Source organism: Saccopteryx leptura, chromosome 4 (assembly GCF_036850995.1).
Source record: "Saccopteryx leptura isolate mSacLep1 chromosome 4, mSacLep1_pri_phased_curated, whole genome shotgun sequence".
In the NCBI taxonomy this organism is placed as follows: Eukaryota; Metazoa; Chordata; class Mammalia; order Chiroptera; family Emballonuridae; genus Saccopteryx; species Saccopteryx leptura.
Window position 1 is genome coordinate 104,970,276 of NC_089506.1, and position 27,387 is coordinate 104,997,662.

The 27,387-nt window shown below is 39.5% G+C and overlaps 1 protein-coding gene across 1 annotated transcript in view; it reads left to right on the forward strand.

Annotated features, from left to right (window-relative positions):
* SETDB2 (SET domain bifurcated histone lysine methyltransferase 2) overlaps window positions 1-27,387 on the forward strand; it is a 110,349-nt gene that overhangs the window by 69,905 nt on the left and 13,057 nt on the right. Inside the window, exons 12-14 of the mRNA XM_066380903.1 lie at window positions 898-1,019; window positions 10,529-10,636; window positions 15,654-15,787. Coding sequence (XP_066237000.1) covers window positions 898-1,019; window positions 10,529-10,636; window positions 15,654-15,787 — 364 coding nt within the window. The remainder of the gene's footprint in view (window positions 1-897; window positions 1,020-10,528; window positions 10,637-15,653; window positions 15,788-27,387) is intronic.

A 27,387-nucleotide genomic window follows, 5' to 3' on the forward strand; every position in this document is an offset into this window, starting at 1 on the left:
CATTTAAATTAAGGTACATTGCTCATTTACTTCTTCAATTCACCCAAAATTTATTTTTGAATATTGTATGACAGAAAAAGTTTTACATGTAGCTAACCAGAGCACTATTTCTTGAACACATCATTCTTTTCTTGTTTATTTCTAATGACAGTAATAATTATTGAGAGCTTACCATGGGCAAGGCAATGTTTCAAAAGTTTTGTATTTAAATTCCTGCTTGTATTTCTTGAGTAAAGGTTTTCCTCATGTTTAGACATTTGAAATGAATTCATTAATGTTTTCTTTAAGTAAGCCATTACAAAATACAAAGTAAGTTGCTTTTTCACTTGGATCCCAATTCCTTTTTCCCTGGGAGTTAAAAATTTCTCATAAAAACAGATGCCAGCCTGACCTGTGGTGGCGCAGTGGATGGAGCATCGACCTGGAAGTGCTGAGGTCGCTGGTTCGAAGCCCTGGGCTTGCCTGGTCAAGGCACGTATGGGAGTTGATGCTTCCTGCTCCTCCCCCCCTTCTCTCTCTATCTCTCTCTCCTTTCTAAAATGAATAAATAAAATAAAATAAAAATTAAAAAAAAAAAAAAAACAGATGCCAATCTGGCCTGTGTTGGTGCGGGGGATAAGGCATCGCCCTGGAACGCTGAGGTCACTGGTTTATGCCCCAGGCTTTCTGGTCAAGGCACGTAGGAGATGCAACTGTGAGTTGGTGCTTCCCATTCCTCCCTACCTCCCTGCTGTTCTCTTTCGCTCTCTCCTGTCTCTAAAATCAGTAAATAAAATCTTAAAAAAAAAAACAAAAACAACCCACAAAATGCCTTCCTTCTACTTTAAGACTAGTGGAAGTGTTATTGAGACCAAGAAGTTCCACTTTTCCATTTCTCATCAGGGTTGTTCCTTATAGGTGTCTTTCAGGTTGCAGAAAAGATGGAAAAAAGGACATGTGCACTTTGCCCCAAAGGCCTCGAGTGTAGTATCCTGTACTTTGCACGATCAGAGAATGTAGCTGCTCATGAAAATTGTTTGGTAAGTTACTTGAAAACACAGGAGTTCTTTTAGGGAAGACATACCAAAATAGAAAAGTGGTATTTTGAATACAAAGAATGATGAGTTGGCCATGGTTTGGGGCTTTTAAGTGGAGATTTCAGGAGCATATTTTTCTAATTTTTTTAATTGTTTCAAATCTTATCACCTTATGATTATTTTTAATTTTACTTATAACTGATAAGACAAGAATTATGAAGAAGCTTTTGAAAAGAAATTTTAATGAAATATTTGAAGAATAACAGATGCCCATAAACAATTCTACCAGATTTGTAAAATCAGGATATTACACAATATTTGCTTCAGCTTCATGTTTTCTGAAGATAGAAAACATAGATAGTTAAGGACCCTTTACTTCTCTCTGTTCCCCTCTATTCCTCCTGAGAGATCATTGCTGTCACAAATCGGTGTTTTTTATTTTCTTGTGTTCTTAATTTTATGCTTCTACCACATATATTCAAATATTTATAAACAAGACATGATTTTATTCATGTTTATCACATGACATGATATTATTCTTGGACAAATTCCGTGGATGGTTGAGATCTCTCTATATTAATAAATATAGCTTTTTAATTTTAACTGTATATTCCATTTCATGACTATATCACTAAGTATTCTCATGGCAATGAGTAGTTTTTTTTAATGTATATATTTTTAATTGATTTTTAGAGAGAGAGAGAGAAAAAATCAATTTGTTGTTCCACTTCTTTATGCATTCATTGGTAGATTCTTATATGTGCTCTGATTAGTCATTGAACTCATAACCTTGGTGTATCAGGCAAATGCTCTAATCAACTGAACTACCTGGCCAGGGCTCCATGTTTTTTGTTTGTTTGTTTGTTTGTTTTTTCTGAATGACTAACCAGCTATCAAGAACATCCTTATATAGGTCTTCTAATTCACAGGAGAATTTCTGTGGTCTGTGGCACATAGGGAAAAGCAGAACTGCTGGGCACCTCACTGCATGAGCCAAATAGCTCTCCACATTTGACTTCTGCCATTGTTCAGAATTCGTTTTTCTTCTTCCTTGCCAACACTTTATATTATGAGATTTTAATTTTTTCCTCCTTGATGGTTGTGAAGGTGTCATCCAATGGACATTTGGTGCCAATTCAGTGCGAGCAGGAATCCCCAATATGGGATGCAATGAAGAAGGAGACTTTATGCAGTGTGAACAGCTCATTCTGTTACAGTCAATCATTCAACTAGCAAGTGTGTGGAACAGCACAGGTGTGAGGCAGCCCAGGGGCAAGGCTCCATTCTGTTAGCTCTGCTCTGCTCCAGCAAGACATCTTCAGTGGTTTCAATTTTGGATGGAAAGGGTAAAAGTATGCTCTCTGAGCCAGAGGAGAGCTGACTTATATAGAGAAAAGGCCCTGGCCCTGGCCCCTGATTAGTTTATCCACATGCAAGGGAGGGGGGGGGGGTGTTCAGAATGGAGTTTCTCTGATTGGTTAATGAAGATGCTTACAGCTAATAGCTGCCTAATTCTAATTGGATGGGGAAAAGCTTCGGTCCTACTGGCTGAAGTAAGATTTCAGGAACTCCTTTATAAGGTCTGGCTCCATTGCAGAAACAGTGTAGGAAGAGAGGTCAGTGGAGAGGAGACAGGGTGCTTCGTGCAGGCTTACTCCTGAAGTGAAGCTTGAGTGAGAGGCCCCTGTTTAGAAATGGCTCCTAGGTGCTCTTTATATTTTTATTATTTTTTTTGAATTGTGAGCCCACTTGGCCACAAGGATCTCTTCTTGGTAGGTAACATTTTTTTCTGAGACCGTAGTGGTCTCTCTTTTATTTTTATTTATTGATTTTAGCAAGAGAGGGAGGGTGGGGGGAGAACATTGATCTGTTCCTGTATGTGCCCTGACGGGAGATTGAACCTGCAACGTCTAAACTTCATGAAGATGCTCCAACCAACCAAGCCATCCAGCCAAGACTGGTCTTTCCTTTTCATTTGCAGTTGTTAGATTACTAGTGGGATTATGCCTTGTTTGCTGTACTAATGCATAGTTCTGTTTTTCACTTCTGTGACTTGTGTTCATAGACTACATTTTTTCTTTTAGATGTTGGTTTTGCTTTTATGTACATATTTACATACCGTAACATTTTATTATATGTGTTGCTTTTAATTTAATTTAATTTTGTTTTATTTTCCTCTTTGTGACAAAGACAGAGAGAGGGACAGATAGGGACAGACAGACAGGAAGGGAGAGAGATGGGAAGCATCAATTCTTTGTGGCGGTTCCTTAGTTGTTCATTGACTGCTTTCTCATTTGTGCCTTGACCCTGGGGAGGGGGGCTACAGAAGAGCCAGTGACCTTGGGCTTCAAGCCAGCAACATTTGGACTCAAGCCAGCAACCATGGGATCATGTCTATGATCCCACTCTCGAACCAGCAACCTTGTGCTCAAGCCGATGATCCCGTGCTCAAGCCAGATGAGCCCGTATTCAAGCCAGTGACTTTGGAGTTTTGAACCTGTGTCCTCTGCAACCCAGTCCAACACTCTATCCACCTGATCAGGCACTTTTAATTTTATTTATGGTGTTTTCTATCAGACAGAAGCTTATAATGTAAGTAAATTCATCCTTTATTTATTTATTGAAGCTTTTAAAGTAGGGAGCCTTGTCTTATTTCTTATATTAATGTAATACTTCTAAATTCATCCTTATTTTCTTTCATAATTTGTGAGATTTTTTATTTCCCCTGAGAAAGTTTTTTCTGTACTAAAATTTTATTTTTTTCCACAAAAGTTTTAAAATTTGGCATTTCTCTCTCTTTTTTAAATTGAGTTTATTGGGGTAACATTGTTTAATAAAATTACATAGGTTTCAGGTGAATTTTATAACACATCATCTATACACTTCATTGCATGTTTGCCACTTAAATTTTGGGTTTTTCTGATATAGCTTCTTAATCCAACTGGATTCTAGTATAGATACACTTTTATCACTTTCCCCAATACTGTTTATTGCATAATCTATTCTTTCCTTACCAATTTGTCATGATAATAATGATAACTATTATTATTGTTCATTAGGTGTAGTAATGTTCTGGAAGCTTAACCTATATTAAACTATTATCTCTCATAACAGCCCTAAGAAGTAGGTACAGTTATACCCAAAGATGAAACTGCTGAGTCAAAGAGAAGTCACTTGCCCAAGGTTACAGAATTCTCATCCAGGTTTTCTAGATCTAGAACACTAATGCTTATCCAATATGCTAACAATATAGTGTATCATATCTGTACAGGTGTGTTTCTGGCTCTCTATTCTGTTGGTCATTTTGTCTATCACTGAGTTGGTACAACGCTATTTTTTTTTTTCTTTTTTCTTTTTGAGAGAGAAAGAGACAGAAGGGAGAAAGAAGGAGAGAGAAGGTGAGAAACATAAACTTGTGGTTGCTTTCACTTTAGTTGTGCATTTGATCACTTCCAAGAGAAGGAGAACAGAAAGCGAGAAGCATCAAATCATAGTTACTTTCACTTTAGTTGTATATTGAGCTTCTTGTACATACCTTGACCAGGGCTATGCCAGTGATCCCTTCCTTAAATCAGCAACCTTGGGCTTTTCATGCCACTGAACTTTGGGCTCAATCTTGCAAGTTTTGAGATCAAGTAGACGAGTACCCTGCTCAAGTCAACAACCCACACAGATGAGCCCACAGTCAGAACCAGAGACCCTGAGGTTTCAAACCAGTGACCTCAGCATTCTGGGTTGAGGCTTTATCCATTTTGCCACCACTGGTCAGGCAATGCTGTCTTAATTACTGTATTTTATGATAAACCTTGGCTATTTTGTGTGTGTGTGTGTGTGTGTGTGTGTGTGTGTGTGTGTGCGCGCGCGCGCGCTTGCTTTGAATTTTGGAATTAACTTACCAGGTTTCACAAAAAGTTCCATTAGAATTCTAACTTGATGTCCTGGCCAGTTGACTCAGTGGTAGAGCATCGGCCTGGCGTGCAGGAGTCCCGGGTTCGATTCCCGGCCAGGGCACACAGGAGAAGTGCCCATCTGCTTCTCTACCCCTTCCCCTCTCCTTCCTCTCTCTCTCTCTCTTCCCCTCCCACAGCCAAGGCTCCACTGGAGCAAAGTTTGCCCGGGCGCTGAGGATGGCTCTGTGGCCTCTGCCTCAGGCACTGGAATGGCTCTGATTGCTGCAGAGCAACGCCCCAAGATGGGCAGAGCATCGCCCCCTGGTGGGCATGCCGGGTGGATCCCGGTCGGGCGCATGCGGGAGTCTGTCTGACTGCATCCCTGTTTCCAGCTTCGGAAAAATACACACACAAAAAAGAATTCTAACTTGACTCCATTGAATTTATAGGTCAATTTGGGGAAAAATAGACACCCTCATGATATATAAGTCTTTCCTTCCATTAGGATCTTCCAACAGGATCTGTCTCTAATTATTCAGGTCTCTTTTCATGAATTTTAGAAATGTTCAATAATTATATTTTCTATAGAGGTTTAGAAATTATTCCTGGTTTGTTTGTTTTTACTTTTTCTTAATACCTCTTTAAAGTGAGCTATTATTGTTATATATAAACACTGTTGATTTTTATTTATTGATCTTATACAACAATCTTGCAAACTCATATTAGTTCTAAAAGTCTGTAGATTCACCTGGATACTTTATTTAGACAAGCCTTATCTGTAAATAAACATGATTTCATTTTCCTTTTAATTTTTGGACCTCTTAATTTCTCTTGTTTTATTTCATTTTTCCAGACCATCCTGTTATAATAGTGATTTTATTTATTTATTTATTTATTTATTTATTGAGCTTTTAAAGTAGGGAGCCTTGTCTTATTTCTTATATTAATGGAATACTTCTAAAATATTAAATTTGTATATACTTTATATTTTTAATACTTTATTAAAATAAAGATGTTTTATTTCTTCTAGTTTGATAAAAGTTAGAATGTTGAATATCATGAAAAGTTACACATGCAGTACAGAGAATGTTTTTGTTAGAACCATTCGAAATTAAATTGGGGTACTTTTCTTGTGTTTCCTACAAACAAGAACATTCTTTCACATGATCATGATACAACCACCAAAATCAGGAAATTAACGTTAATATACTACTACCACCTAATACTCAAACCTTTCAGGTTTTGTCTATTGTCCTAAAGATTTTATTTATAACAAAGAATTCTAAATCATGGGTTCCATATGGTTTTTGTATCTCAGATATTCTGTTTTTTAATTCATTAGTAATATGTTACGTGCTTATTTTTTGCTGTTAAACCATTCTGAGATTAAAGCTATTTGATCAGGATATTTTATTCTAATATACTGTTCATGTAAATTTACTACTATTTTTAGTTAACTTTATTGTTATAATTTATGTTTTAAAAATTCACCTATATTAAGTGTACAGTTTGGAGAGATTTTTTTAAGTGAAAGGAGGGGACATAGAATCTCACATGCACCCAGACAGGATCCACCTGGCAACCCCCTGTCTGGGGCCCATGCTTGAATCAACCAAGCTATCCCCAGCACCTATGGCCAACACTTGAACCTGAACTACTGGCTGTGAGAGGGGAAGAGGGAGAGGAAGAGAAGCAGATGGTTGCTTTTCCTGTGTACCCTGACCGGGAATTGAACCTGGATGTCTGCACACCGGGCGATGCTCTATCCTTTGAGCCAGCCAGCTAGGGCCAGTTCAGAGAGTTTTAAGACATGTATTTACCAGTGTAACTACCACCACCAAGATATAGACTATTTCCTTTACGCCAGAAAGATCCCTCATGGCTTCTTACAATCATTTCCTCCCTACTCCCAGTCCCTGTAGCTTGATCTTGTCTTTTCTTGAATCTCCATGGAAGGAGTCCTACAGTATATATTGTTTTGTGGTTGGCTTTTTTTGCTCAGTAGGTGTTTGCTCAGTACAGTTTTCTTATTGAATATATCTGTATTTTTTTCCTTTACATTTCTGCATAGTATTTTATTGTACGGATATATCACAATTTGTTTATTCATTCACCTGTTGATAGACGTATGTACCATTTCCAGTTTGGGGATGTTAGGATAAATCTGCTATGAACATCTGTATATGAGACTTGGTGTATGGCCATAAGCTTTTATTTCACTTGGGTAAATACCTAGAAGAGGATTGCTGGGTCATAAATTAAGTGTATGCTTACCTTTAATAGTGATTGCATCATTTTACACTTCTACCAACAATGCATAAGAGTTTCTTTAATCCACATCCTTGACACATGGTATTTTCAATCTTTTTCATTTTAGCTGGTCTAGTGAGTGTATGTTGGTATCTTAGTGTGCTTTTAATTTGCCTGAGGGTTAATGATACTGAGATTCTTTTTATGTGCTTATTCAATATTTGTAACTCTTTCTATGAAGTGTCTGTTCGAATGTTTTGCCCTTTTTTTTTTTTTTTTTTTTTTTACAAAGAGAGAGAGGAGGGGACAGAGAAGGACAGATCAGGACAGACAGACAGGAATTTAGAGCAGTGTTTTTCAACCAGTGTGCCGTGAGACATGGTCAGGTGTGCCGTGGGGAAATTAAACATGGGTCCCCAAACTACAGCCCGCGTGCCGGATACGGCCCACGGAGGCTATTTATCCGGCCTGCCACCAGCTGCCTCCATCCGAACATAAACATTCCCCTCACAATCCCTCCAGCTCTCAGCGACAGGAAGAGTGGAGGCACAGGGAATGCTCACTGACCAATCACCTTCTAGGATTCATCCCGACCACTAGCGATGAACCGATAGTAGGCCGCCTCTCATCCACACCCAGAAAAGTCCCTGCTTGGGCTGCCACGCACTTGTCATTGTGTGGCCATAGCGAGTAGTTGAAGCTGCTACTCCTTCCCATGGTCCCGATTTCTAATCCTGGTCAGGACTGGAGGTAAATGTTGCCACCACTAGATGAAGCCTCAGCCTCAGCTGGTTATGTCTATCCTGATGGTGTATATAAATATTTGACCTTTTTCTTTTTAAAAGAGGTCCCCGCAGAGGGTGATATACAATGCATCACAATGCACTACAATGTTATCTATATTGTATATGGCCTCCTGAAGGGTCATCTTCTTAAAGAGCTCAAATCTCTATATACACCATCAAAACCAAGGCCCCTGCACCCAGCTGACCATGGGATTTGAACCCACAACCTCAGGGAGAACTCTAGTATTTATCAGAATCCTTACCTAGAAAGCAAACTTCTCAATCTGACAGTAGACATGCTCTGAGGACTTATGATGTTACACAAGTACCCAACATTTTCTAAAATTGATTTTGTCCAGTCTCTATATAGAGAGAGTATTTTCCAAATTGATTTGAACCCACAACCTTGATGAAAGCTCCAGTATCTATTAGCAGGACTGTATATATGAGGGGATACATGGGACTGTATAAATGAGGGGTTACATGGGACTATATATATGAGGTTACATGGGACTGTATATGTGAGGTTACATGGGACTATATATGAGGGGATGTTACATGGGACTGTATATGAGGGGATGTTACGTGGGACTGTATATATGAGGGATGTTATGTGGGACTGTATATATGAGGGGGTTATCCTTTTTTATTTAACTTTTTCTTTAATAAATGTAATTTATTTAAACTTTAAATAAATTCTAATAGTTAGAGTGTCATTTTATGTCATTTTGGTAGGTGGTGTGCCCAGGATTTTGTAAATGTAAAAAATGTGCCGCTGCTCAAAAAAGGTTGAAAATCACTGAGTTAGAGAGATGAGAAGCATCCATTCTTCATTGTGGCTTCTTAGTTGTGCAGTGATTGCTTTCTCATACATGCCTTGATGGGGGGCTACAGCAGAACCCCTTGCTCAGGCCAGTGACCTTGGGCTTCAGGCCAGCAACCTTCAGGCTCCAGCCAGTGACCATCGAGTCATGTCTGTGATCCCATGCTGAAGCCAGCAACCCCGCGTTCAAGCTGGTGAGCCCGTGTTTAAGCCAGATGAGCCCTTGCTCAAGCCTGTGACCTCAGGGTTTTGAGCCTGGGTCCTCTGTGTTCCAGTCCAATGCTCTATCCACTGTACTACCGCCTGTTCAGGCTGTTTTCCCATTTTTAATTGAATTGTTTGTCTTATTATGAGTTGTGAGAGTATTTCTCATATTCCTGATTTCTTTTTCCTTTTTTTCTTCTTATTAAGTGAGAGGCAGAAAGGCAGAGAGACAGACTCCCGCATGTGCCCCAACCAGCATCCACCCAGCAAGCCCCCTATGGGGCAGTGCTTTACCCATTGGGGCCCTTGCTCTGTTGCTCGGGCAACCGAGCTATTTTAGCACCTGGGTGATTATGGAGCCATCCTCAATGCCCAGAGCCAACTTGCTCAAACCATTCGAGCCATGGCTGTGGGAGGAGAAGAAAGAGAGAGGAGAGAAAGAGAATGGGGAGAGGTGGAGAAGCAGATGGTCACTTCTCCTGTGTGCCCTGACCAGGAATAAAACCCGGGACTTACACACACCAGGGCCGACACTCTACTGCTGAGCCAACCAGCCAGGGCCCTGATACAAGTCTTTTGTCAGATATACATATAGTGAATATTTTTCAGTCTCTGGCTTGCCTTTTTTATATATTTATTTTTTAAGATTTTATTGATTAATTTTAAAGAGAGGGGAGAAAGAGAAGAGTGAGAAAAAAGAAAGTGTGGAAGAAGAGCGAGTAGCATTAACTCATAGTTGCTTCTTATATATGCCTTGACCAGGCAAGCCCAGGGCTTTGATCCTGCAACCACAGCATTCCAGGTGGACATTTTATCTGCTGCGCCACCACAGGTCAGGAGCCTTTTTGATTTCTTACTGAAATTTTTCAAAGAGCAAAAAAGTTTTAGTTTTGAGGAAGTCCAACTTACTAATTTTATATGTAGTTTTTGCTTTTTCTAAGAAATCTTTGTTTATGTGCCTGCATCACAAAGTTTTTGTTTTTCATGCCCTTTGTTATTTGAGTATATGCATAACATTGATCTTTAATTCAGAGGTAGGTTGGATTCAAGTAACAAATTAAAAGTGGCTTTTGTGATAAGGTTGCAGGGCATATCATGGCTGCTAAAGGCAGTCAGACAGGTAAGCCTAAAAAGCAGGCCCTGGAAAGGCTAGGATGTCCTCTCTAGCCCTAGAGTGTGTGTGTGTGTGTGTGTGTGTGTGTGTGTGTGTGTGTGTGTGTGTGTTTTCTTTGCAGACTCGCTTGCTCTGATCATCTGGCTTAGAGCCTATATGACTTCCCTAGATAGGGAATCTAATGGGCACAGCTTGGGGTCAGAGCCCTAACCAGGTCCAGTTAGCCACTGGCAGTCAGGGTTATGGAATAGAAAACATGCCTGGGGATGGGGGCCACCTCCAGAGAAAAGCAGGGTGGCTTGTGATCTGCTCATACAACCCAAAAAGTGGTCACAGTTCTACCATCTTCACTTCTGGTGATTACTTTTTGGTATACCATTTTCTGACCTGTAGCTTTCACCATTACTTTGTGCATACTGTGGGTTTTTTCTTTTCCCATTCTGCAGCTGTATTCTTCAGGACTTGTGGAATGTGAGGATCATGATTCATTGAATTATGATAGAAGTTTTGATGTGGAAGCAGTAAAGAAAGAAATCTTCAGAGGAAGGAAGTTGGTAAGTAGAAGTGATTTTATTACTCATACAAGATGAATAGACCCTCGGGGAAGCCTTCACAAGAAAGTTTATTTGATTAATAAACTAGGGATAGGGATGCATCTTGGAGAGCTGAAGGAAGTAGGTGGGACCTGTATTGAAAACTCAGATTTAACCAAACATTTAATATTTGAAAATAAACTACAACACACTTCATCAGCAGAGTGTTAAAATGCTTTTGGCTATAAGTAGAAGGAACACCAAGTCAAACTGGCTTTAACAAAGAGAATGCTTATTTTCTCACTTAGCCAGAGGAGAAACTGGCTTCAAGGTTAGTTGATTCAATAGCTCAGTGATATCATCAAGGGCCCGTCATCCACTCTGCCCACAGAGTGACTGTAACTAATCAGGATCTACCCGTGGAGCTGGGGTCAACTCCCCTAGGATGGAAGATTGCTGAGTTGTTACCCTACAGGGGCCATTACATTAGACTTCTTCTATGAAAGGCCAACAAGCTTAACAAGCAGTACAGCATGATAAGATTAATGATCTGAGAAACATTTAGCCTTTGCAAGGGGTCAGCATATACATGGACAGTTCCCACACAGCCTTGTGTGCTTTGAGAAGGGTCAGCACAGGACACTCAGCAAGCAGGCATCTCACCACAGTTGGGGCTCAGGAGTCCTTCCTAGTTGGGTAAAAATGAAGATGAGGAAGGGGGAATCCCAGAGAGAGGGAACAGGATGTGGCAAGGTGCGAAAGGCAAAAATGATATGGCACGTTTTTTAAAACTGTAAGCATATGACTATTCATTCTCTGTTTTGACTTCATGGAATTCCATGGAATGTCCCAGAATGCGTGAAACCATTCCCTTGTTGTTAGATGAGTTCATTCTGGTTTCTCACTATAACAACTAATCCTGCAGTTAACATTTTTATGCATATGCCCCTGTGTACTTGTTTGAATGTTGCTGTAGAGTAGTGGTTTTCAACCTTTTTATACTTGGGGACCGGTGAAAATAGGAGAATTACTTTGGGGACTTCTACCGCAGAAATCACCCTGAGCATAAGTGAATTCGACTAAGAGCACTGGGCCTGTTACCTTCATACAGCATCGGGGGGTTACCTCTTTTGCTGACCGCATGAAATTTCTGGCAGCCCGGTCCGCAGACCAGCGGTTGCAAAATGCCACAGACCATATTTCTTGAAGTGGAATGGTCAAGTCAAAGAGAATTCTCTTTAACAACATGTTTTTGAAACATGCTGACAAACCGTCCCCCAAAAAGGTTGTACCACTTTACATTTCTGTACATAGTGGATTAAAGAGCACTGTTCCCAACCCTGGACAAAAATAAATATCCAAATGTTAATTTTTGCCAGTCTGAAAGAAAGTTTTATCTTTTATTTCCCTTATTGCTGGAGAGGTTGAACATGATTTTTCCTTAGGCCTCTCCTGTCCTCTCAGTTCCCCAGCTCTGGCGTTCTCCAGTGATGCCTTGACACCAGAGCTCCACCTCATAGCCATGGGCCCTCTCTGCAGTCACTCTTCCAGACACCTTGAGCATATCATCTTACAAAACAAACAAACAAACAGATCTCCCTTATACACACAAAAAACTTGCCAATTACAACACCCCTTCTCTGCCCTTAGTTGACCTTTGAGCAGTGTTCACTGCACAGTTGCCTGTGCCCTTCCCCTTGACTCACTTGGTTCTTTCGACCTCCTGGACACACTCTGCTAGTGCATCTCTTACCTTTCTGGCTGCTGCTTCCCAGGCACCTGTGCTGTTTCCTCCTCTGCTTAACGCCTCAAGTTTGGAGTGCCCTGGGCTCCTTCCTCAATCTTAACAGCCTTCCTGCATGACCTCATCCAGTTCTCATGGCTTTACTGCCATACTTATGCCAGTGACTCTGTATCTCGAACCCTGACAACCAGCCTGACACATCTACCTGGCTATCTAACAGTGCCTCGTGTTAAACTGGCTGAAAAAGAACACGGTGCCATCCCCTACACACACACACGTATAGACTCCATTCGTTTGTTCACTGCTCACCTCAATGACCAGCACATCATTTATCCACCATCACCTCTTCATCAGTCTCCCAGCTCAACATCGAGCCCATCAATACCACCCTGCAGACCCTGCGCCCTCCACTTCTCTATCACTGATCCACTGGAGTGAAGTTGCTGCTCTTTCTCTTTCAGATGGTCACTGAGCACTACTGTTACTTTCTTGCTTTCTCTCCTTCCCATTCTTACCCCAGCTCTTTCTTCACACAGCAGCCAGAATAGCAGAATATTAAAAATATTGCTGTTTATGCTCCCCTTGCACAAGAATAAAACCCCAACTCCTTACTCTGGCTTATAGGTCTTACATGACACAGCCCTAGTGACACCTGGATCTTATCCCAGACTCGCCTCTTGCCCTACTCTCTGCTGCTACACTAGCACCACCCGCTCCAGGAAGCTGGCCAATCAGGAAGCTTTTCTTACTGCCAGAACAGAAGGCCTTTCGCTTAGAATTTCCTTCCCCCTGTTTTTTGTTTGTTTGTTTTCGTTTTTGTATTTTTGCATGCTAGGAGCTCTTATTATTCACATCTAAGGTTAAAATTTTTTTTTAGCATTTTCATTAAATTTGTTGGGGTGATATTAATAAAATTATACAAGTTTCAGGTACACAACTTTCAAAACATCTTCTGTACACTCTATTGTGTGTCCACCCCGAGTCCCCCTCCACCACAATCTACCCCTGCCACCCTTCCCCACCCAGTACTCCTCTTCCCTCCTCAGCCCCCACACTGTTGTCCTGTTTGTAAGTCTTTTTCTTTGCCCAGACCCTTCCCCTTCTGTGTCACCTCCTCAGAGAGGCCCTTACTGATCACCAAGTCTGAAGTAGAGACCCAGTGACAGTCACTTCACCTTATGTTAATTCTCTACGAAGCATGTATCACTGTGTTTTCAGGTTTTTTGAAGTCATTGTTTGCGTCTACTGAAATGTTAACTTCTTGGGAGCAGGTAGCTTCTCCACTATTGTTTCTCCATCCTAGAGCAGCCTGCCACTTCACAGCTGCTCGGTACAGGGGTCCTCGGGTTATGACAGTCCTGACATAGGACATTTCGAGTTTACTACACTCACTTCCATAAAAACCTAAAAAAATTGAGACTTGAGTGTTTCGGCTTACGCTGTTAGCGTCATACTTACGGACTTAGTGGGTGAACTAGTTTGGCTGCATGCGGCAGAAGAATGCACGGTAAGGCGGCACATGAGTGAGGGAGTTGGCGACCCCTGGGACGCTTACCTACGCCATTATGGACTGTTAGAAGCGTAGCTGTTCTGTTTGTGTTAGGCTAGGGAGTATTTCGACTTACAACAAAATTTGGGTTACTTCACTCGTAGGAACGAAACTGTCATAACCCGAGGACCCCTGTAATCTTTAAACAAATGAATGTTTATTAGCCATTGTATTTCTTCTCTGATTTGCTACTTCCTACTTTTCTGTAGATTAGCAGTCTTAACCTTCTGTCAAATATGCAGCACTTTCTTCCAATCTTTTCATTTATGGTATCTCTCGTCATAAAAATAGAAGTTAAAAATTTTTGTACCGTCAGATCGGTCTGTTTTTCTTTGTGGCTTTTGGGTTTCCTGCCCTGCTAGTGTCTTCCTTACTGCAATATCATACTTTTTTCTTTCTCCTATATTTTCTGTGTTTTTTGTTTTCTTTCAAAGGTTTTTTTTAAAATGCAGTTTAGCTTTACTTTATGTGGAATTTATTTGGGAATATATTGTATATATTGTATACCTTTTTTCCAGCACATTTAATCAGATGGCCCCCAAAAGTAAATGATCATTTTTCTGTGCCCTGATTTGAAATTCTATCTCTAGCATAATTTAATTTCTCAGGCATATTTGAATTTTCTTTATTTATATGGCTGCTTATGCTGACCTTTTTTGCCAGATGATTTCAGTTTGCTTGCACTTCATGCAGCCAGAGTGGGATGTAAATGGTCTTGGTCCTGGCTCAGATTCCCCTCCCCTGGTCGGCAAACTGCGGCTCGTGAGCCACATGCGGCTCTTTGGCCCCTTGAGTGTGGCTCTTCCAGGACATACCACGTACAGGTACTACCTCGTTAGGGAATATACCTACCTATATAGTTTAAGTTTAAAAAATTTGGCTCTCAAAAGAAATTTCAGTCATTGTACTGTTGATAATTGGCTCCGTTGACTAATGAGTTTGCCGACCACTGGTGTGGCCACATATCCTCCTCCCAGCCATTTCTACATCGCCACTATGTGTAAAATACCAGATCAATAGACTAATATATGAAGCAAGAGAACAAGTAAATTGAACTAAGTAAATGCTTATTACTCAGGATTTTTGTTGTTGTTGTTTTAATTTAAAATTGGAGGCCCTCCTACATAGATTCCAGAGAGTTTTCACTTACTTTATTTCATGTTACCCTCAGTCGCAGCTCTAAAACAGCCATTCCTCTCTGGCTGCTTGTAAACAGATAACGTACCTCTCTGTTGTCTGCAGAGAGGAATCTGGGTCTGAGACGGAGAAAATGGCTGGCTGGAGAGCATGCAGCTCCTAGTGGAACAGCCAGGAGCTCCCTAGCCGTAGACTTCATGTCCGTAACAGGACCCCATGCCTGGAGCTGGACAGTTTTGCCAACCCTGCTTTTTAAAAGAGAGAAAGAGTTAGTGTTTTGGGTGTTTGTTTATAATCAGGTCATTACGGCCAATGTAAGTAACATTGTACCTGAGAACATTAGGGCTGCTTACTTAAAAATAACATTTAATGTGCCTGACCTGTGGTGGTGCAGTGGATAAAGTGTCACCCTGAAACACTGAGGTTCACCGGTTCAAAACCCTGGGCTTCCCGTTCCCCACCCCTGCTCTCCCTCTCTCTCTCCTCTCTCTGAAATCAATAAATAAAACCTTTAAAAATAATAACAAATAAATAACATTTAATGACATGTTTAAATTTTAAGAAACTGCAAAATAAGTGCTTACTCAGAAAATCTACTCTTTCTATAGAAATGCAAGTTTTGTGATAAAAAAGGAGCAACCGTGGGATGTGATGAAAAAAGCTGTCCCAAGAGTTACCACTATTTCTGCGCCAAAGATGCCCGTGCAGTTGTACACACTCGACCTGAAGAAGGAGTTTATAAGTATTTAATAAAAGAGTTGTAAAGCCACATTTGGGGGACTGGAATAAGGAATGGTTAGATTAATACAAGGAGATTTTTTAAGCTAATTTTATGCAAATTCCTTCCAAGACAACTTGTTTTGCGGGTTCCCAGTTGGGAACCTGGCTTCATAACACCTCTACATGTCATAGGAAGAAAATAATCTGGGTTGGTTTGGGTTCTAGTTGTAATCTTCCTACATCCCTTCTTTCCTGGTAGAAAGTATTTGTTGTCATAGTGGCATGAGTGCCCTACATAATGGGTAGCCATTAGATTAGGAACCAGTTCACATATGCCCTTTTCTACAAACAGGAAGGAGCCTTACTTGACAGCTACAGGCCCGTTCATCTTTTCTTCTGAATGAATGTCTCTTCCCACCATTGTCACCACTATCTTGCCTATAAATAGCTTCTAAAAATGATAAACTATGCATCAAATCAGTCATCAATCTTTAATCCTTGAAGAAATTTGTTTGTATTGCCTTTGACTTTGAAATTTTGCTTTATGTCTTCAGCAATTCTTCTATGTTAATTTTAACCTGTGGTGACGCAGTGGATAAAGGGTCGACCTAGAATGCTAAGGTCGCTCGTTCAAAACCCTGGGCTTGCCTGGTCAAAGCAGATATGGGAGTTGATGCTTCCTGCTCCTCCCCCCTTCTCTCTCTCTCTCCTCTCTAAAATGAATAAATAAAATCCGAAAAAAGATTAAAGAAAATTTTGACCTAGTAGGGCATATTTCAGGTGCAATGGAATTATATTTGTTTTTCCTTTTTATTGAATTTATTGTGGTGATACTAACAAAATTATCCAGATTGCAGGTGCACGATTGTACAACACATCATCTGTACAGTGTACTGTGTGTTCAGCACCTCAAGTCAAGTCTTTTCCATCATTATCCCGCCAGACCCTCCTCCCTCTCCCCCTCCTGGTGGGAGTCATCACACTGTTGTTCCTGTCCATGAGGTTTTTCCTTTTTTTTTCTTTTTTGCTCAATCCCTCCACCCCCCCACCCCCCACCCCGCCCAGCCTGCCAACCCCCATTCACTCGAGTGCTGTCAGCCTGCTCTTTGTCTCTGAGTCCCTCTTTATTTTGCTTATTAATTTATTTTGTTAATTAGATTTCCCCATATGAATGAAATCCTATGGTACTTGTCATTCTCTGACTGGCTTATTTCACTTAGCATAATGCTTTCCAGATCCATCTATGCTATTGTAAAGGGTAAGATTTTCTTTTTTATGGCTGAGTAGTATTCCGTTGTGTAAATGTACCACAGCTTTTTTTATCCATTTATTTACTGATGGTCACTTGGGCTGCTTCCAAATCTTGGCTATTAGGAATAACACTGCAGTGAACATAGGGGTGCAAATATTTTTTTGAATTAGTGTTTTGGGTTTCTTTGAATAAATTCCAAGAAATGTAATTGCTGGGTTGTAAGGCAGTAACCCCATACTGTTTTCCACAGAGGCTGCACCAGTCTGCATTCCCACCAGCAGTGCAGGAGGGTTCCCTTTTCTCCACATTTTCACCAACACTTGTTGATTTATTGATGATAGCCATTATGACAGGTGTGAGGTGATAATCTCATTGTGGTTTTAATTTGCATTTCTCTGATGATTAGTGATGTTGAGCATCTTTTCATATGTCTGTTCACCATATGTATGTCCTGTTTGGAAAAGTGTCTATTCAGATACTTTCCCGTTTTTTAATTGGATTGTATTATTTTTGGTGTTGAGTTATATAAGTTCTTTATAAATTTGGAAGATTACCCCTTATCAGATGTATTGGCAAATATGTTCGCTCATTCAGTGAGTTATCTTCTCATTTTGTTGATGGTTTCCTTTGCTGTGCAAAAACTTTTTAGTCTGATGTAGTCCCAGTTGTTTATTTTTTATTTTGTTTCCCTTCCCCAAGGAAATATATCAGAAAAAATATTGCTACAAGAAATGTCCGAGATTTTATAGCCTTTGTATTCTTCTAGGGCTTTTATGGTTTAAACTCTAACATTTAAGTCTTTAATCCATTTTGAGTTTATTCTTGATTATAGTGTAAGAAGGTGGTCTAGTTTCATAGTTTTCCCAACACTATTTATGAAATAGACTGTTTTTACCCCATTGTATGTTTTTGCTGCATTTGTCAAATATTAATTGACAATAATGGTGTGGGTTTATTTTTAAGTCTATTCTGTTCCGTATCATCCTGTTTTGATTGCCATGATCTTGTAGTATAGTTTGATAGCAGCTAGCGTGATTTCTCTAACTTGGTTCTTCTTTCTCAAGATCACGGTTGCTATATTGGGTATTTTGTGGTTTCATATAAATTTTTGGAATATTCTAGTTCTGTGAAATATGTCTTTTGTATCTTGATAGAAATTGTGTTGAATCTATAGGTTACTTTGGATAGTATGGACATTTTAATGATGTTAATTCTTACTTTTTATGAATATGGTATACGCCTCCACTTATTTGAATCTTCTTCCATTTCTTTCTTCAGTGTTTTATAATTTTTTGAGTACAGGTCTTTTACATCCTTGGTTAAATTTATTCCTCGGTATTTTATTCTTTTTGAAGCAATTCTAAATGGGATTGTTTTAGTTTCCCTTTCTGATAGTTCATTATTTGTGTATAAAAATGCAACTGATTTTGGGATATTTATTTTGTATCCTGATACTTTACTGAGTTCATTTATCAGTTCTAGTAGTTTTTCAGTACAATCTTTACAGTTTTCTATTTACAGTATCATGTCACCTGCAAATAATGATCATTTTACTTCTTCCTTTCCAATTTGGATCCTTTTATTTCTTCTTGTTGTCTGATTGCTGTGGCTGAGACTTTCCATACTATGTTGAATGAGAATGGTAAAAGTGGATATCTCTGTTATGTTCATTGTCTTAAGAGAAACACAGTTTTTCCCCATTGAGTATGACACTGGCTATTGGTTTGTGTCATACAAGGCTTTTATTTTGTTGAGGTATGTTCCCTCTAGTTCCATTTTGCTGAGAGTTTTTATCATAAGTGGGTGCTGGTGGTTTTATCAAATGTTTTTTATGCATCTATTGACATGATGATGTGGTTTTTATCCTGTTTATGTGGTGTGTCATGTTTACTGATTTGCAGATGTAGTCCCTACCGTCCATCCCCAGAATAAATCCCACTTGATGATGGTGTATGATTTTTTTATGTATTCGAGATACGGTTTGCTAATATATTTTTGAGGATTTTTGCATCTGTGTTCATCAAGAACATTGGCCTATAATTTTCTTTCTTTGTAGTGTCTATCTGGTTTTGGAATTAGGATAATACTGGCTTCATAAAATGAGCTTGGGAGTCTTCCCTCTTGAATTTTTTGGCATAGTTTGAGAAGGTGTTAGTTCTTTGAGTGTTTGGTAAAATTCACCTGTGAAGCTATAAGGTCCAGGACTTTTGTTTGTTGGGAGATTTTTAAATTATTATTATTTTTTAGAATTTATTGATTGATTTTTAGAGAAAGAGGAGAGAGAGGGAGAAAGAAAGAGGGGAAGAAGAGGGAATTATCAATTCACAGTAGTTGATATGTGCCTTGACCAGGCAAGCCCAGGGTTTTGAACCAGCAACCTCAGTGTTCCAGGTTGACACTTTATCCACTGGGCCACCACAGGTCAGGCTGATGGGAGATTTTTGATTACTGCTTCAATTTTACTAGTTTTAATCTGTCTATTCAGATTCTCTGATTCTTCCTGATTAAGATTTGGACGATTGTGTTTCAAGGGACTTACCCATGTTGCCCAGGTTGTCCAACTTGCTGGCAAATGGTTGTCTGTAATATTTTCTTACAATCCTTTGTATCTCTTTGGTGTCAGTTGTTACCTCTCTTCTTTTCTGATTTTATTTATTTGGGTCCTCTCTCTTTTTTTCTTGATGAGTGTGCTTAAGGGTTTGTCAATCTTGTTTATCTTTTCAAAGAACCAGCTGTTGGTTTCAGTGTTCTCTTGTATTATTATTTTAGACTGTGTGTGTGTGAGAGAGAGAGACTGAGAGAGGGACAGACAGGAAGAGAGAGAGAGAGATGAGAAGCATCAATTCTTCGTTGCAGCACCTTATTTCATTGATTGTTTTCTCATATGTGCCTTGATGTGGGGAGGGGCCTACAGCAGAACAAGTGACCCCTTGCTCAAGTCAGCGACCTTGGGCTCAACCAGGCTCAAGCTAGCAACCATGCAGTCATGTCTAGGATCTCACGTTCAACCCCATGCTCAAGCTGGTGAGCCCATACTCAAGCTGGATGAGCCTGTACTTAAGCCAGCGACCTCAGGGTTTCGAACCTGGGTCCTCTGCATCCCAGTCTGATGCTCTATCTACTGCACCACCGCCTGGTCAGGCTAGACTCTATTTTGTTTATTTCTGTTTTGATATTTATTATCTACTTCCTTCTACTTGCTTTGGGCTTTGCTGTTTGTTTTTTTCAAGTTTCTTTAAGTGTAAAGTTAAATTTTTTTTAGTTTTCCTCATTTCTTGAGATAGATCTATAATTCTGTGACTTTTCCTCTTCTGACTGCTTTCACTGTTGGGTTATGTTCTCTTTTTCACTTGGCCATGTGAAGGGAGGGCTCTGTTTCAGGCATGGAGGGAAAATGGCCCTCTTCTAGTGCCACACAGCTTAGTCTGTCTCAGATTTGGCCAGGAGGAGATAGAGTTCACCAGGGTGGGGCTGTCAGAAGTTGGGAGGATGGGTCTTAATGGATCTCCTGTGAGAAGGAGGTGCCAGTCAGGCTTTGAGGAAGATGCAGTGTGTGACTTACCCAGAGCCACATTACTTAGTCTGTCCTGGATTTTTCCTTGACCTCCACATGTTGAAGCCACTGTGATTCAGGTGGGTGGGGCCTCCATAGCTGAAGTCCAGAGGGTGGGTCTGCTGGAAGCCCAGAGGGTAGACTTAGTGGATCTCCTATGAGGGGGAAGTTCCCATTCAGGTTCACGGGAAAATGGGGTGAATGACCCCCCTTCAAAGCCGCACAACTCAGTCACTAATGCTCCTTAAGTCTGCCCAAATCTCTATATTCTGGCCAAGACAGCTGATTCCTCAGCAGGGTTGGGGAGAGGGAGTCCAGAGGGTGTGCAGTTGCTTTCCCCCAGGCTGATGCCACGTAGAGGGGACTGCTCCACCCAGGAAAGATGGCACCTGCTGTACTGGAGAATGACTCAGCACAGGGGTCCTGGTGGCTGTCCCTGTAGGTCTTCCCAGAGCCACAACACCCAGACTCTCATGTAATTATAGTCCACTTTGCCCTCCCTCCCCTGCAGCCCAGGCCGAGTGGCTGCAAATGAGATTTTGTGTGTTGACCCTTTAAGAGAGTATCTGTGTCTCTAGCATACTCCTGTCCCTCCCAGGTGGACAGAAACCCCACTGCTTTTCCACAGCCAGTTATTATGTGGGTGCCCCTTTCCAGCTCTGGTGCTCTGGGCTGGGAGGCCTGGCGTGGGGTTGAGACCCACTCTTCTCAAGGGGAATGACCTACAGCTGAGATACCTCTCCTGAGCCTCAGCCACTGCCCAGGGGAACAGGGCCAGTTCCTTCTCGCATCTTTGCCCTTCCTACCAATCTCAATGTGGCTTCTTTTGTAAATCCTTGGTTATAAAATTTCTCTTCTGCTAGTCTTGAGTTAGTTATTCAGGATGATTGTCCTATAATTTAGTTGTAATTTCAGTTTGGTCCTGGGAGAAGGTGAGTGTAGCTTCACTTACTCTTTTGCCATCTTGTATCTCCAGAATTGTATTTATTTTATCTAGGAAAAGACTTGAACTTCCTTTTGATGAAAGGTTTCAGTTCAGTTAAAATAATTATACAATTTATTTTTTTTTAAGTAAGGTGGTTTTTAATTGACTTGATTCAGGTCATACTAAGTTTTCTCTTTTTTGTATGTAAAAAAAGTTTAAAATTTGTCATATAAATTTGAGGGGGAAAATCCTTCTTAAAAACAGTTTTGACCTGTTTAAAGTTATGAAATGGAATAAAACAGAGAATAATTGTCTAAAGTTGAAGAGCCAAGCAGACATTTCTTACTCTTTAGGGCATATCTATAGAATCTGACTGACATTTAAAATTTTAGTGAAATACATATATATTTTTTAGTTTTCAATCACAATATTCTGAATAACAGGATTAGTGAAATGAGAGCATTACTTTTAAACATGATTTTAGTAAGATCTGTTACATTCTGAAATGGTATTTTAAGATTCTATATGTAAGTTAGACTTTTTTTTCCCTGTGGGTACATCTCCAATTTTACCAAACTGTTCCAAACTTTTAAATTATTTTACTAATTTAGCTAATAGCCAGTTCCTTTTTGCCAGGAATACTTCCAAGTGCTTTGTAAATGTTGATTTATTTACTCTCGTGACAGCCCCGTAAGGTAGGAGCTGAGGACGCTGCGGCCCTGAGCGACTCAGTCATCCGTCCCCGGGCCACACAGCGTCAGGCGCTGGGGTCCTGCTCCTCACCAGCAGCACATCCTCTTTGAGCACAGGGGCCGTGTATTCAAAAGCAATATGGGCAAGCCTATTGTTAAAAGAAGTTTGTGAAATAATTTGAAATCTGATTTGGAGCAAGTTCCATAAATACTTTGTCGCTTGAGACTAGAAATTTAATATGTAAATATGTTACTATTGTACTTTTTATATTTGATTTGCTGAGAAACTTATGGATTGTAATATTCTGTTTTACTTTTTGTTATTAAAGTATATATAATTGACATACAGCATATTAATTTCAGGTGTTTAACATAGTGATTTCACATTTGTATATATTGCAAAGTGATCACCATTCTAAGTCCCTTTACTATCTGTCGCCAGATAGAGTTGCACATTTTTTTTCTTGTGATGTGAACTTTTACAATTTACTTTCTTAGAAACTTTTGAATTTGCAGTACAATATTATTGACTACAGTTACCATGCTGTCCATCAGTGGTTTCAACCTTTTTATACTTAGGGGCCACTAAGGCAGAAATCACGCTGAGTATAAGTGAATCTGACTAATATCATTGGGTCTGTCATTCGAGTGGTCAACTCTTTTGTGAACCAGAAGGAAATTTCTGGTGGACTGCTCTGTGGATGGGCTGTTGAAAAACACTGCTATACATCACACCCCCATGACTTATTTTATAACTGGAAGTTTGTACCTCTTGATCCCCTTCACCCATTTCACCCACACCCTAACCTTCCTCCCCTCTAGCAACTACCAATAGCCTGTTCTCTGTATCAATGAGAGTGGTTTCAGGGGGAATATATATATATTCCACATCTTAGTGAAATCATAGAATATTTGTCTTTCTGTCTGACTTACTTCACTTTGCATAATATCCTCAGGGTCCATCCATGTTACTGAGAATGTTAAAATTTCATCCTTTTTTATGATAGAGTAGGATTCCAGTGTGTGTGTGTGTGTGTGTGTGTGTGTGTGTGTGTGTGTGGTGTGCACGCATGCATGTGTATGCCACACATCAACCACATCTTCTTTACCCATTCATCTAACCGTGGACACGTTGGTTGTTCTCATATCTTGGCTGTTGTAAATAAAGCTGCATTGAAAATAGGGGTATTCTTTTCAAATCTGTGTTTTTAATTTTTTGAGGAATCTCTGTGCTGTTTATGTTTCCACCAACAGTGTGCAGAGATTCTCCACATCATTGCCAACACTTGTTATTTCTTATCTTTTTGATAGTAGCCATCCTAACAGGTGTGAGGTGATAACCTGATTGTGATCTCGACTTGCATTTCCCTGAGGATTATTGAGCATCTATCTGGATATCTTTGGAAAAATATTTATTTAGGCTCTCTGCCCGTTTTTAATCACATTATTTGCTTTTTGTTATAGAATTGTCTTTTTTTAATATATTTTGGATATTAAGCCCTTATCATATGAATTGCAAATATCTTCTCCCATTTAGTAAGTTGCCTTTTCATTTTATTGATGGTTTCCTTCACTGTGCAAAAGCTTCTTAGTTTGATAGAGCCTATTGGTTTATTTTTGTTTTTGTTGCCCTTCAGAGTTAGAGCAATAAAATATTTCTAAGATTAATATCAAGAAGCTTACTGCCTATTTTTTTTTAGGAGTTCTATAGTTTCAAGTCTTACAGTCAAGTCTTTAATCCATTTTGAGTTCATTTTTGTAAACGGTGTAAGATAGTTTCATTCATTTGCTAGTGGCTGTTCAGTTTTCCCAAAACCATTTATTGAAGAGACTGTCTTTTCTCCGTTGTATATTAATGCTTTTGTCATAAATTCAATGAACATACAGCCATGGCTTTATTTCTGTAGTAGAGTTTGGTATCAGGGAGTGTGATGCCTCTGGCTTTGTTTCCCATCCTCACCCCCCAAGATCGCTTTGGCTATTTGGGATCTTTTGTGGCTCCATACAAATTTTAGGATTATTTGTTCTATTTCTGGAAAAATTCCATTTGAATTTTGATAGGGATTGCATTTAATCTGTAGATTGCTTTGGATAGAATGGGCATTTTGACAGTATTCTTCCAATCCATCAGCATGGAATATCTTTCATTTATTTGTGCCTTCTTCAGTTTCTTTTATCATTGTCTTCTAGTTTTCAGTGCTCAGGTCTTTTAGCTCCTTGGCTAAATTTATTCCTAGATATATTATTCTTTTTGATGCAATTCTGAATTGGAGTTTTTAAAAAATTCTTTCATCAATGAATAACTGAGGTGCCACAACTATGAATTGATGCTTTTCATCTCCCTCGCTTCCTGTCTCTCTTTCTCAAGTAAAATAAAATAAAATAAAATAAAATAAATTTCCTATTGATTTGAGAGAGAAAGAGAGAGGAAAGGAAGTTGGGGGAAGGGAAAGAGAGAGAGAGAAGCATCAACTCATCCCACTCAGTTGTTCCATCTAGTTGGGCACTCCTTCTTTGCTTTTCACATGTGCCCTGACTGGGGGTCGAATTCACAACCTCAGCACCCTGGGATGACACTATCCATAGAGGCACCCAGCCAGGGCTTGAATTGTTTTCTTAATTTCTCTGATAGTTCATGGTTAGTGTATAAATGCAACAGATTTTTGTATATTGATTTTGTATCTTGTGGCTTTACTAAATTCATGTATTCTAAGTTTTTTTACTGTGGCATTTTATGGTTTTATATATATAAAACTATGTCATCCACAAATAGTAACTGCTTTACTTCTTCCTCTCCAGTTGGGATGCCTTTTTTTCTTTGTCCTATCTAAATGCTTTGGCTAGGACTTTCAATACTATGTTGAATACAAGTAGCAAGAGTAGGCATCCTTGTTTTGTTTCTGATCTTGAAGGAAAAGCTTTCTGCTTTTTGCTGTTGTGTATGTTAGCTGTGGGCTTGTCATGTATGGCTTTTATTATGTTGAGGTATATAGTCTGTCTATACCCACTTTCTTGACAGTTTTTATCATAAATGAATATTGAATTTTGTCAAATGCTTTTTTCTGCATCTTTTGAGATGAGTTTTTAAGCTGTATTTTGTTAATGTGGTGTATTATGTTGATTGATTTGAGGATGTTGAACCATTTTTGCATCCCTGGAATCTGACTTTATCTTGGTCTATGATCCTTTAATGTATTGTTGAATTTGGGAAATCCTGTTTCATCACAGTTGAATACTTGTTGGGGGATGTAGCCTTCCTTTGCGATAACCGCAGCAAAACGTGCAATGTACTCCTCAGCTGCCTCAACATCAGCACTCACAGCTTCACCATGCCTCACCACCGGGTGGATGCCAGATCTCTTCTTGAAATTTCCAAACCAGCCATGACTTGCCTTAAATGTATCTTATGCTGCCTCTTTTGAGGTTGATGGTTCTTTCTTCTTCAAGTCGCCGTAAATAATACGTGCCTTTTCGCATATTACAGTCTCCGTCACTGTATCTCCTGCCAGCTCTTTCTCTTTCACCCACACCAGCAGAAGCTTCTCCATTTCTTCATGGATATTTGTCCTTAATTGGGACAGAATTGTAGTTCCTTTCACTGGATTTGCACTTTTGATGGCATCCTTTTGTTTAAGGATGGTACAAATTGTAGATGTATTGCGGTCGTACAGCCTTGCCAGTTCAATCACTCGTACACCACGCTCATGTTTTTCTATTATTTCTTGCTTTACTTCTATCGACATCATTCTCTTCTTCTCACCACTGTCCTTTACACTCACTTTCTTCAGCCCCATGATAGCACACAAAAAAGTTAGTAAAAAATGCAAAAGTGATGCAAGAACAAGTACAGTGCATGAGATTCGACTTGATTCTGTGGGTAACACGTGAAAATGTGTTGCTGGTGTTGTGCTGCCGACGTGCCAACTAGCGGCAGCTTCCCGAATCATGACTTGTATCTCGTAATTTCGCTCGAATCTCAAACAAAAATACGGACCGAGTCGCAGCTCATATCCTAAAAAATTCGTATGTTGGTCTGCTCGTATCTCAAGGTACCACTGTACCTTCTATGTCCATCCACATAGTCACAAATGGTAAGATTTAATTCTTTTTTATAGCTGAGTAATATTCCATACCTTCTTTAGCCTTTCTGTTTTGATTGGTGCACTTAATCCATTTGCTACTAATTATTGATAGGTATGTAGTGATTGCCATTTTATTGTTTTCTAATTGTGTTTGTAATTCTTCTCTGTTCCTTTCTTACTCTCTTGCTGTCTTGTATGTTGATGACCTGTGTTTGGATTCCTTTCTCTTTCTTTCTTATATATCTCTTATAGGTTTTTGTTTTGTGTTTAGCATGTGCTTTATATATACCAAGCTATGTTTACAGCAGTATATTTTAAATTGGTGGTTGCTTAAGTTCAAACATTCTAAAATCACTACCATTTTTACTCTCCCCCTCCACATTTTTGTTTTTGTCATTATTTTTTATTTCTTGTGTGTGTGTGTATCCCTTAATTTACTGTTGTCATTACACATGATCTCATTACTTTTGCCTCTTAGCATTTGTACTAGGTTTATAGTTGATTGATCCAGTGCTTTTATTCTTTGCCTTTGTCAGTGAGAATTTTCTTTCTTGGTGATATTTTCTTATTCATAGTTTTTATTTCTCCTACTCCTCCTATTCCAACCCCTGTTCCTCCTCTTCTCCTTCTCCCTTTAACCTTTCTTATAATAATATTGGTTTGGTGGTAATGAATTTCCTTCGGCTTTTTTTAGTCTAAGAAGCTCTTTATCTGTTCTGTGATTCTAAATTATAGTCTTTCTGGGTAGAGGAATCTTGGTTGTAGTTTCTCGCTTTTAGTCACTGAATATTTTGTGCCAATCCTGGCAGGCCTACAAAGTTTCTGTTGAGAAAGCAGTTGACAGTCTTATGAGAGGGGGCTCCTTTGTAGGTGACTAACGGCTTTTCTCTTGCTGCTTTTAAGATTCTTTCTTTGTCTTTAACTGTTTTCATTTTAATTACAATGTGTCTTAGTGAGGGCCTCTTTGAGTTTATCTTATTTGTAACTCTGCACTTCATGGACCTGTATGTTGATATTCTTTGCCAGGCTAGAGAAGTTTTCAGTTTTGTTTTTTTGTTTGTATTTTTGTGACAGAGACAGAGAGAGGGGCAGATAGGGACAGACAGACAGGAAGGGAG